This window comes from Cucurbita pepo, chromosome 1, assembly GCF_057944985.1.
Source record: "Cucurbita pepo subsp. pepo isolate OVF chromosome 1, ASM5794498v1, whole genome shotgun sequence".
In the NCBI taxonomy this organism is placed as follows: Eukaryota; Viridiplantae; Streptophyta; class Magnoliopsida; order Cucurbitales; family Cucurbitaceae; genus Cucurbita; species Cucurbita pepo.
Window position 1 is genome coordinate 16,562,885 of NC_141798.1, and position 10,977 is coordinate 16,573,861.

Consider the following 10,977-nt stretch of genomic DNA (forward strand, 5'->3'; position numbering starts at 1 on the left):
ACATCGCCCGGCCTCTGATACCATTTGTAACCGCCCGAGTCCTTCACTAGCAAATATTGTCATCTTTGGGCTTTCCCTCAAAGTTTTAAAACACGTCTGCTGGGGAGAGGTTTCCACACCCTTATAAAGAATGTTTTATTCCCCTCTCCAATCTATGTGGGATCTCACAATCTATCTCCTTGGGGCCTTGCGTCCTCACTGGCTCACCACCCAGTGTCTGGCTCTGATACCATTTGTAACAGCCCAAGTTCACCGCTAGCAAATATTGTCATCTTTGGGCTTCCCCTCAAAGTTTTAAAATGCGTCGGTTAGAGAGAACTTCTCATACTTTTATAAGGAATGTTTCGTTTCCTTCTCCCATCAACATGGAATTTCACTAGACATAGTTTAGAAGGAGTAGACCATGGTACTGTACAGATAACGGTGAGTTCTTTGAATCCAACGTTCCTTGCCTTTGGAAATTTTCTTTCTTTCTATCTTTTGCTTTCACCCCATCAATCATGAAAGGTTGGAATCTCGAGAGAATGGCTCCTCATGATATCTTTGTAACGAAATCATTTCTCAGCTCATCTCTCTCGCCGCCTGGGCGTTGAAATGTCCACCCTCTAAAGACATCTTTTTGAACATTAGTTTTATAGTGACATAATGAAAGCAGAATCCTCTCTCTCTCTCTTTCTCTCTCTCCTACAAGACACTTTGTCAAAAGCTCTCTAAAATCTCTTCTTTTGATGCGTTTGTATGTGCAGCGTACAGTGTGACTGAGCTACACGTGCAACTTTGGTTCCATTATAATATGAGTTAAGTTGGGGGTTGACTTGATGTTCTAAACCCATCTGAATTTTGGCCTTTAGTGCCTCTTCTTAACTTTTAAAGCATGATTATCATCCCTTTTTTGTATTGAACTTGATCGGGTGGTACTCATTCATGTTCATTGGTGCTGTGGATTGATTATAGGCACTTGATCCAAAACGTGTTGAGATGAGTGGGATTGCTTTCTGGTCTTCTCATTAATCTATTCCATGTTTTTTGTTTGGTTTTTTTAAGGTGGGAGATGCTTCAAAAAATGCATTGTGGGAGAAGCAAAAACACGAGCTAATTAAGAACTCTGGTATGTCTTTGCTGTCAAGTTTGAAATTTTCTGTACAAAGGTGTAGAGAATTTAGAAAGATACAAGTTTGGGAGTAGGAACCTTGTGTATTCTTTTCGAATAACACAGGCCATCCAACCCGGACCATAAGAGTTAGGTTATGGTAGATTCTTTTTTAATTTTTTGGTTTGAGTTAGTATCGTTTTAAATTCTTTATTTGATTCTTCTCAATTCATAGACCTGATGAATTTTAATAAAATAAGTGACATAGTTGACCTTAGTTACTAAAATCGACCTCCTTTTAGTTAATGAATTTTAATAAGCCTCTAATGAACATAGATGGGATGAATTATAATTTAAGTTTTTATCTATTTATGAAACAAATAATAATAATAAATAAATAAAACAGCATAATATTAATTTTGAAAGTTTTAACCCAATGAGAAAATTTTAGCTTTAAAATTATAGAGACTAAGTTATAGGTTTCTCACGGGACCCTAGTCATATCCTCCTACCCGATAGTTATATGTAGTAAGCCGTTATTGTTGTCTTTTGCTTACATTCCCACATAACATTAATTCCAATTTTTCAAATCTTGCTTTTAAAACTCTCTTTTTGAAATCTCTCTACCCCCGTTTTCTAAAACTTTCTTCTTGAATCGGAGCTAGAGGCTCGAGTATACGTTACTTGGCCGTAGGCGACGCAAGAACGGATAGATTTAACTTACTTGTTGCTGGGAAGTGAGTGCCGCACAATAATCGCTGCCAATTGTGACAGGTGGGACCCGAATTTCTCCTTCCCTATATACCTAAAGCAGAAAAGTTAGTGTAGAATTTCACTTTGATTTTAGTGGGTAAGATTCTCTCAAAGTCAAAGGATCTCTTTCCATAAAGTAAAAACCTGTCTTAAATCCCTTTTTATTACACCAATGGTTACCTATCAAGTTTTATCCTTAGTCTAAATTACCTATCAAGTTTTATCCTTAGTCTAAATTACTTCTCTTTCTCAACTAGAATGTTCATATGATCCAACGACTAAGCAACGTAAATTAAGCAATTAAACGGAAAAAATTTAGTTTAATTTGTAAATTCAAACTTTCTAGTATGATCAACTCAATCGGCTAGATTTTTAAGATTATTATGAAAATAAAAAATATTTAGCACTTGTATCAAATGCTAGTGATGTATTGTAACCTGTGAATGTTCGATATTTAAATTTTATGAGATTTTAGTTATTAACATGTTTATTTGGGTCACCAACCCAACCAGCCCGATCCAAAAAAAAATTCCAACTTAACCCAAACCCGACCCAACTCAATCTATGTCCACCCTTATTTCTCAACCTTCATAAAACATAAATTCGAACTTGTCCGAGAGAATTCAATTAAAGAGGAGATTTTTCAGTTTCATTCATTTTCAAGTATTAAAGAAAATCATAATTTTACATTGAAATAGTAATAAAAAAATACTTTATAATTATTATTATTAACAACATCATTTTGTCTCCTCTAATGTAAAACAACTCACTTTAAACTTTTAGTTAACAATGGAAGTCAACCAAAAGTAAACTATGGTAAAAAAAAAAAAAAAAAAAAAAAAGTAAATAAAATAAATAAATGAGTGCATAATTGAAGTGGGAACACAACTAGACTGGCTTTAAATGATATTTTTTTATTTAATATTTTGGCTTTAAAAAATTGGCTTTTATAATTTATTTTCTAGTGGAATTGGCACTAATTATAAGATTCTTTACATTTTTAAAAATAAAAAATAAATTTTTTATTTAAAAAAAAAAATATAGATTTTCTCATGGTGTCTACACGAAACCAACCTAACAAGCCATTATATATTATTTTAAAAATATATAATAATGAAAAGAATTTGCTAAGTGGGATTATTGGGCCACCATCATAGGCCCAGCCTCTAATAACTACACTTCTGGCCCATTTACGACTTTTGGATAACATTTTTTAATTATTTTTTTAATATATATACTCGTCTCAAAAATACTATTAAACTTTCGAGAGTTTTAATAATATTCTTAAACTTCAAAAATATCTAAATAAAATATTTTAAAATTTTAAAAATAGCTCGTTAGTTTCAGATAGAAACAGTTAATACTTTCTTCCATCTTTGAACTCTGTGTTTCAAAAATATCATTTAACTTTTAAAATTATTTAAAAAATACTTTACTTTTCGAAAGTTTTTTTTAATACCCTAATTTAAAAAAAAAAGACTCGTGAACTTTCAAAAATAATATTAAAAAGTTCAAAGATAATCTATGAGGTGTCGATAGTCGGTTTTCTTTCATATATTGACGGTATTATTATTTTTATTTTCATAGATATTTTTAAACAATGTACTAACGGTAAAGATATTTTGAAACTTTTTCAAAAAGTTCGAGTTTGACGATATTTGGTACAATAATTTACCAATACAATTTGGAGTGTTGTTATCTTGTTCTATCCATTGATGATAAAACCAACATATGGTTTAACAGCTGACCCAATCCACAGCCTCCCTTTATGTTCTTCAACTTCACTCACTGACTCAAGTGCCTGCCCCTCCTCCCCATCAATCATCCCCTTCACTCCCCCTCTCTCGTCCAACTTCACCGCCACCGGGTCGCCCCGAATCCACGGGATCTTCACCTCCCCGTGCTGCGTTGTCGCTCCCCCGAGCCCCATCCATGTCTGGGTTTCGAGCTTCCCTCTTCCCGTGTTCATGGCAATCCAAAATTCACCGTTGTCTGTTCTCTTTATGTTGTCTGGAAACCGTTCGAGTTGTGCGAATATCTCTGTAGTTTGCGCTTTGGAACCCTTTTGTTAAGAACATGAACAAATGATTACGTGTACCATTTAAATGAAAGGACGATAATAACACGAGGTTCGATGTTTGATATCAGTTACTTCCTTTTCGAATAGAAAGGTATAGCCAAACGATCCCATATCCCAACTTAAACCCTAAACTGGAAACAGACAACCACGTTCCCAAACTTACCAACACTAGAGATTTACTAAAAATCAATCAAGTTTAACCATGCACGACATGTAAGAAGAATTTTTTAAAAGTAGTGGTAAAAACTTATCATACCTTTAACCAAAACTTTAAGATCTGGAGAGTGCCGGTTTCGGCCATTAGAAGAAACGAGGAGTCAGTACTCAAAGCAACGCCATTTGGGAAAGCAAGACCATTGATCAAAACGGTGACGTTATTGGTACGTGGGTCATATTTTAGTAGCCTCCCGGTCCTGTCTCCGTTCACTATCGACAATATCCAAACACTTCCCGAAGAAAGTATAAAAAAAAAAAAACCATATTTTTATTATAATCGCAAATAATCTAACAACTTCCATCGTGATTAATTAATTACATTTTATTTTATTTTGATTATATTAAGGTTTCATAAACATAAACCTAAATTGGGATTTAATGACATGAATTATTTTGATTAAAAAGAAAAAAAGAAAAAAAGTGAATAATTTTAAATTTTTATTTTTGTTTAAAAATTATTAATTATTTGATGTTATTTTTTATTTATTTTTTTATATATATAAAAAAATTAATGAACCTAGAGACAGCTAGGTCCATCCTATTTGTCGTGTGTCTATCCACATTTTGTGGAAATTTTTATGGATTTGAAAAATGTCTGTCATTTATTAAATGGCATTTAGTAATATGTTTCCTTTTAAAAAATAAAAATAAATTAATTAATAAATTAATAAAAATGGGTTTTATGAAAATAATAATAATTTAAAAGAATGTATTTTTATAAATATTTTATTTTAGTTACTAAAGTTGATTTGAAAGTAGTGTAATAAAAATAAAATATTTTTAAATTTAAAGATCAAAATAAAATATAAATAATTTGATTTTACGAATTTCAAAAGGGATTATTAGGGTTAAAATGGATTTTTACCTTCTTTGAAACAAGAGGCTACTATCAGTGAAGTAAACGACACCGTTTTGGGGGTCGAAGTCTAAAGCGTTGGTGAAGCGGAGAGGGACGCCTTGGGCGGATGAGACGAGCTGGCGAGCCAGGCCGCCCTGAGGTCCGACAGCAAGAAGCCCAAAATAGGCATCCGCTATGAACAGCTCGCATGTTGATGGGTGAAATTTGAGCCCCAATGGTCTCCCACATCCTGCCTCCGTTTGGGGCTCCCCATTGCACTCTTTTCCTTCCCTTCAAATCCCGACACAAAAAAAAAACCATTTTTTTTAGAGAATAGTGACCAGGGTTGTCGGTGTTAGACGAACACGACTCTCCACAATAGTATGATATTGTCCACTTTAAGCATAAGCTCTCATGGCTTTGCTTTGGGCTTCCCCAAAAGGCCTCATCCCAATGGAGTTAGTATTCCTCACTTATAAACCCATGATCATTCCCTAAATTAGTGGATGTGGGACTTCCATCATCCAACAGTCGGATTGAATCATATTTATCCACGATACATGTTACATTAATAACTAAATATCAAACATTTACACCTTATAACTATAATGCATTACTGACTTCAGTAAAAAACACCAAATATTTTTAATTTTCATAATAATCTTCAAAGTATGGTAGGGCTACGTTCAGTTGTAACCCTATTTTCAGGTTGGTTAAGTTGACTCAACAAAAAAAAATGTAAATTCACAAACAAACCCGAATTTTTTCAGTTCTCAAAAAATTCAACCCAACCGTGACAGTAAAAATATAACCCACCTCAACTTTTATGGTTTAGGTTGGATAGTCCAAGTTAATCGGGTTATCAAGTCATACGTATGTCTCTACTCATCGTTAGCATGAACGACTTTCGATTTTAGTGTTGTCGTTATAGGGTTTTATAATATGATGGTTTTTTTTTTTTTTTTTTTTGGGGTGTAAATTTAAAGAAAAACCCTAAAAAAAAGTAAAAAATTTGAATACCTGTTGGGTGAGGTATAAGCAAATTGAGTCCAACCCAAATCAGAACCATTCCACTTGAGAATTCTGCCGTCTCCGACGCCGGCGTACGGCCCTTCTCCACGGCAGTCGAAGGCGATGCTTTCAGGCCCAAACACCCCTCCGGGGAGCTCCACCGCTTCAATGGCGGCTTCCGATAACGGACTCCAAGACACCACCACCACCGCCACCACCCACAAAGCCAATGATAATGAGAAAGAACAAATAGCTAAAGACTCCTTCATTCTTGCTCCAAACTAGAAGTAAATGCCTCTGATACCCCGTCAGGTACTTCAGCTTACCTATATATAATAATAATAATAATAATAATGTATACCCGAGACACTTTCCTACGTCACGTAGCTATCGTCCCGCTAATAAAAACATAACCCGACTGGTTAAGATTTGCTCGGGTTTGGCTATTTAACTTTACCTATTAGTAATTGAATGTCGTTATGGTTCGATTAGAATAGAGAAACTTTAGATATGATAATATAAGCAACAACAATATTTTTTTTTGTGGGTGTCGGGTATTTAATGTTTAAAAGTCTTACTCGGTAAGTTCGAATATATTCAATGCTTTTGACAAGTTGTCCAAGTTGCAAGAATTGATGTTTTGAATCGAATTTCTATTTTCTTTACGTTATTTTTCGTTTTTTTAATTTAGTCATGCATATATCGGTGTTTTGTCTTCCAGAATTATGGAATTTTTTTCAAGTAAATAGGTCGGTTGGTTGGGACAGTTGCATCCTTAAATTTTCGAGTAGTTTAGGATTCATTTTCTTCGTGTATTTATACTTTCAAGTGGTAGCAATTATTGTTTAGCCCGTTCGTTCCTCTCTCCAACCACTCTAGAACCTCATAATCCACTTCCTTTGTGAGCCCATCGTCCTCAATGGCACACCGTCCACGCTCGTTGCTAGCAATTATTCTTTAGCCCGTTCGTTCCCCTCTCCAACCGATGAGAACCTTATAATCCACTTCCTTTGTGGGCCCAGCATCCTCATTGGCACACCGTCCGGTATCTCGCTATGATACCATTTATAACAGCTCAAGCCTGTCGTTAGTAGATATTGTCCACTTTTATAAATTCCATATTGTTATCAGTCTCGCGGTTTTAAAACGCATCTACTAGGGAGAGGTTTTCATATCCTTATAAAGAATGTTTGGTTCTCCTTTCCAACCGATATTGAAAGAGATGAATATGACTGATAACAAAAATAAAATCACACACCGGACTCGTGCTTACTTCACTAACTAAACTTCGCACGTTTATACAACTTTTAGGGTTTCGTTGACTCCTTTAAATTAGGTTTAAAAGAGATCAAACCGGGCTACATTAGAATTGCACGAACAAGGCAGTAGAGTGTCAGACTAACCAAGTGAGCTCGAGATTCAACCAAAAGTTGACTATTTCTATAATAAAAACAATGACTAATCTTTTAACAAAGTCTACCGATAGTACAATATATTTTATTTTAATAAATACATTTCTCGTAACGTAATTAATAACAGGCTTGGACGGAGCTCGTTTAAGCCATAATGACCACCTACCTAGAGTTCGATATTTTACGAGTGACCCTAACAACCAAATATCATAGGGTTATATGATTGTCCAGTGAGAATAGTAAAAGAGTACACGGAAAGTCGTTCAATAGTAGCTCGTTGTTTCTACCGTTCTCTCTCGTACGTGAAAAAAGTGGTCAACGAGTAAATAATTCTTGAACGAGATGGCCTCGCCCTCATCCCTCGACCAACATGAAACACAGAAATGTGGTTGTTGGCCTCTGTTTATTGCTGCTTCTTGCTTGCCACCTTTCTAAATAAATACATTAGGATTTAGTTGAATTAAATAAAATAATTCATTATTATTTTTAATTAATTTTAAACATCATTATTCAATTATGGTTGGGAGACCATGTGGATACAATTTTATGTTTTTTTTTTTTTTTTAATTTATTTATTGGAAATGTTTTTCGATTTATATGATTTTATAAAATAATAATTTTAAAAACTTTTAGAAGCGTTCGTGGGTTGCGTCCCGTTGGATTGAGATATTTTTTTAGACCCAACTCAATTAGTCAGGTTGTTTGAATTATTTATTTATTTATTTATTTTTAATAAAAGTAAAATGTTATTTAACTCAATTTTAATATATCTATTTTGAAAAGTAAATACGGATATTAATTTCTCCATCTGTAATCTTAGAAATTGCAGATGAGTCATTTAAGGAGCTGTTGAAATTTTTGGTGTCCACATAAATACCTCCTCAATGTCTTTTTATTCCAATTCTAGTTGGAGACGGATCTTGACCGAGCGATGATTGTACGAGCGAGAAGTAAAAAATGTCCTACATTGTCGACGGGTATTGTTAGCAGTCAAAATTCGACAATTAAATTTGGGTTTATTAACATATGTTTATATTGTCTGAGTCCGATAAATATGTGATTGAATTTTAATTTGTTAAAAATGAGTTTATTAAAAGTGTATATGGTTGGTAAATTTGAAATTATATATTGATTTTTAGATTCTAAAATTAAATGAAGTCAACCATTAAGGATAAAAGTGTAAATTTACCCATATCTACCGCCATTCTTCATTGGTAACAATTTTTGTAATTAAAATTAAGGGTTTCAAGGTGGAGACGAATCTTGAGCAAGCGATGATCGCAAAAGGTAAAAAATGACAACAGCTTAAGATCCTACACTGTCGTCGATTGCACCAAATTCAAATCCGAAAGTTAAAGTTTGGATATATAGTTGGTAAATTGAAATTATATATTAATTTTTAATCTCAAAATTAAATGAAATAAAGTCAACCATTAAGGGTAAAAGTGTAAATTTACCCATATTTGCAGGATTTTTATTTCCATTCTACATTCGTAATGTTTTTTTTTTGTAATCAAAATTAAGGGTTTTTTAGGTGTAGACAGATCTTGAGCAAGCGATGATCGCACGAACAATTATAAGTGATAGAGAAGGTAAAAAATGACAATCGCTTAAATTTCTACATTGTCGACAGATACTGTCATCAGTCGTCAATTGCAGCAAATTCAAATCCGACACTTAATTTGGTAAATTTGAAATTATATATTAATTTTTAGATCTCAAAATTAAATGAAACAAAGTCAACCAAGGGTAAAAGTGTAAATTTACCCTTAAAGGCAGCTGGAGCGTTACATACATTTGTCTTCCTTTCTCTTTAAATTTATGAGACATAATATTTTGTAATTGTGAATTCCAAATATATCCAACAAAAAAAGAAAATTAATAATAAATATATATATATATATATATATATATATAATTTAATTAAAAAAATAGTGAATATCTAAGATGGCATAGAATATCTCAACAAGGACAGTGATGTTTACCTGTCATTTCATTTTCTAACATTTCATTGCAAGGACCAACTAGGCTACGATTTGGTCTTCCTATTTTCATGAATTAATATATTTTTTTTTAATAATTATTAAATATTCTACTCTAAATTAAAGTAATATAATTTATAAACTACTCTTTAATTAAATTAATAAATTTATAAAGTGCCTTGAAATAAATAAAAATAAATAAATAGCAAAATTTTAAAAATTCAATAACAAAATATAAAAAAATTAGAGTAACCGAAATTGTAACAGTCCATCTTCACACCCTCAACCACCCAACTCGTTCTTCTTTATGTTCTACAACTCACAACACACTTTCGAGAGACTTTCGAAAACGAGAGCGACAAGCATGCACCGACGTGCTTCGATCTCGGATTTCAGTATGTTGCAGTGACACAAATGCTTTAGGACTTCGAGGTTGAAGTGCAAGTGTTTGGTGAACTAGCGGCGGCCGAAATCGAGCATAGAGAGTTACCAGAGTTCGAATATGAGTAGAGAGGGAGATGAGATTGTAGTTTCAGAGAGTAGGGTTGAGAAGACGAGTCTACATGCTGGATATTCGGGTCGGGCAACCTCACGGTGTATGATCCAGAAGCCTAGAAAGGAATCGTCGCACACGACCCAAGGCCCAAAGCCCACGTACGTCCGTCTTCAGTCCGCGTGACATCCACGACTTGACCCGCTTGCTTCATGTGACTAGAGATGTTCATTTTATCTGCCTCGAACAAGAAGGGGATTCCCCATTTAAACGGAGAACGAGGGACGAAGTGGAGAACATTTTTTCTCTATTAGATAAATGAGGTCATGAATCGGATTATATTTCCGTCCTCCCCACCCTATTTATTGTAAATATTTTCAATATATATTAAAAAATAAATTAGTTAATTTAGAGATCTAATTGTAATATTTAAATTAAAGAATTTTTGAAATTATATTAGAAGATATATAATATCTTTGCGTAGTAAATAGATTGATTTATTAATTTTTTTTTTACCATTTTTTAAAAGAAATATTATATTGAAAATGATTTTTAAAATAATTGTTTTTTTTTTTTTTTTGGTCAAGAATAATAAAAGAGTAAAAGAAATCCCTGTTTGATCTCCGCAAAAATAAATGGGGAATTTCGTGGAGATGGAGAATGAAATAAGCAGCGGGGATGGGGACGGGGCAAACTTCCCCCTCCCCGCCCCGTGGTCGTTTCTACATGTGGTCCGCGTGCGCACTACCTTCAGCTTCACGCGGCTCGACTCAGCTCCAGTAGCTTGGAAACAGTTATTTAGCTCACTATTCAATTTTGGTATAGTTTCCTACGTTTCGACCCTCCCAAAAGCTGTTTTTGATCTTATTGAAAGCATTTAAGGTCAATTAAGACTTCTATTTAGTCAAATTAAATATTTTTAGCTAAAAATTGAGAGGAATCAATATATTTAGCTAAACTATGTTTGATAATATGTCCTAAAGGTGTGATATGGGTCTGTATAGGTTAAATTGAACATTTGAAGAACGATCTCGGATCACCTAAAAATAGTTAGGGATTTCAGCCAAGGCCAAACAAGTAAGTGACGGGTTGGTGGAAGAAT

General features: G+C 33.7%; 1 protein-coding gene across 1 annotated transcript; it reads right to left on the reverse strand.

Annotated features, from left to right (window-relative positions):
* Positions 1–3,500: 3,500 nt before the first annotated feature.
* LOC111797705 (protein STRICTOSIDINE SYNTHASE-LIKE 10-like) lies at positions 3,501–6,293 on the reverse strand. Its single transcript, XM_023680815.2, has 4 exons — positions 5,998–6,293; positions 5,005–5,268; positions 4,180–4,369; positions 3,501–3,905 (listed from the first exon to the last, which is right to left on the reverse strand). Exons 1-4 carry the CDS (start codon positions 6,255–6,257, stop codon positions 3,549–3,551), a joined length of 1,071 nt encoding a protein of 356 aa, XP_023536583.2. The 5' UTR covers positions 6,258–6,293; the 3' UTR covers positions 3,501–3,548.
* Between the last annotated feature and the right edge of the window lie 4,684 nt (positions 6,294–10,977).

What these genes read in the sequence shown, in the direction of transcription:
- LOC111797705 (XM_023680815.2), bottom strand. Translation starts at nt 6,257, where the DNA reads ATGAAGGAGTCTTTAGCTATTTGTTCTTTCTCATTATCATTGGCTTTG. An exon ending in GCTTATACCTCACCCAACAG is followed by an intron (nt 5,269 to 5,997) that starts GTATTCAAATTT and finishes CGGGATTTGAAG; the next exon opens with GGAAGGAAAAGAGTGCAATG. An exon ending in TCTTAAAGTTTTGGTTAAAG is followed by an intron (nt 3,906 to 4,179) that starts GTATGATAAGTT and finishes TCTTAACAAAAG; the next exon opens with GGTTCCAAAGCGCAAACTAC.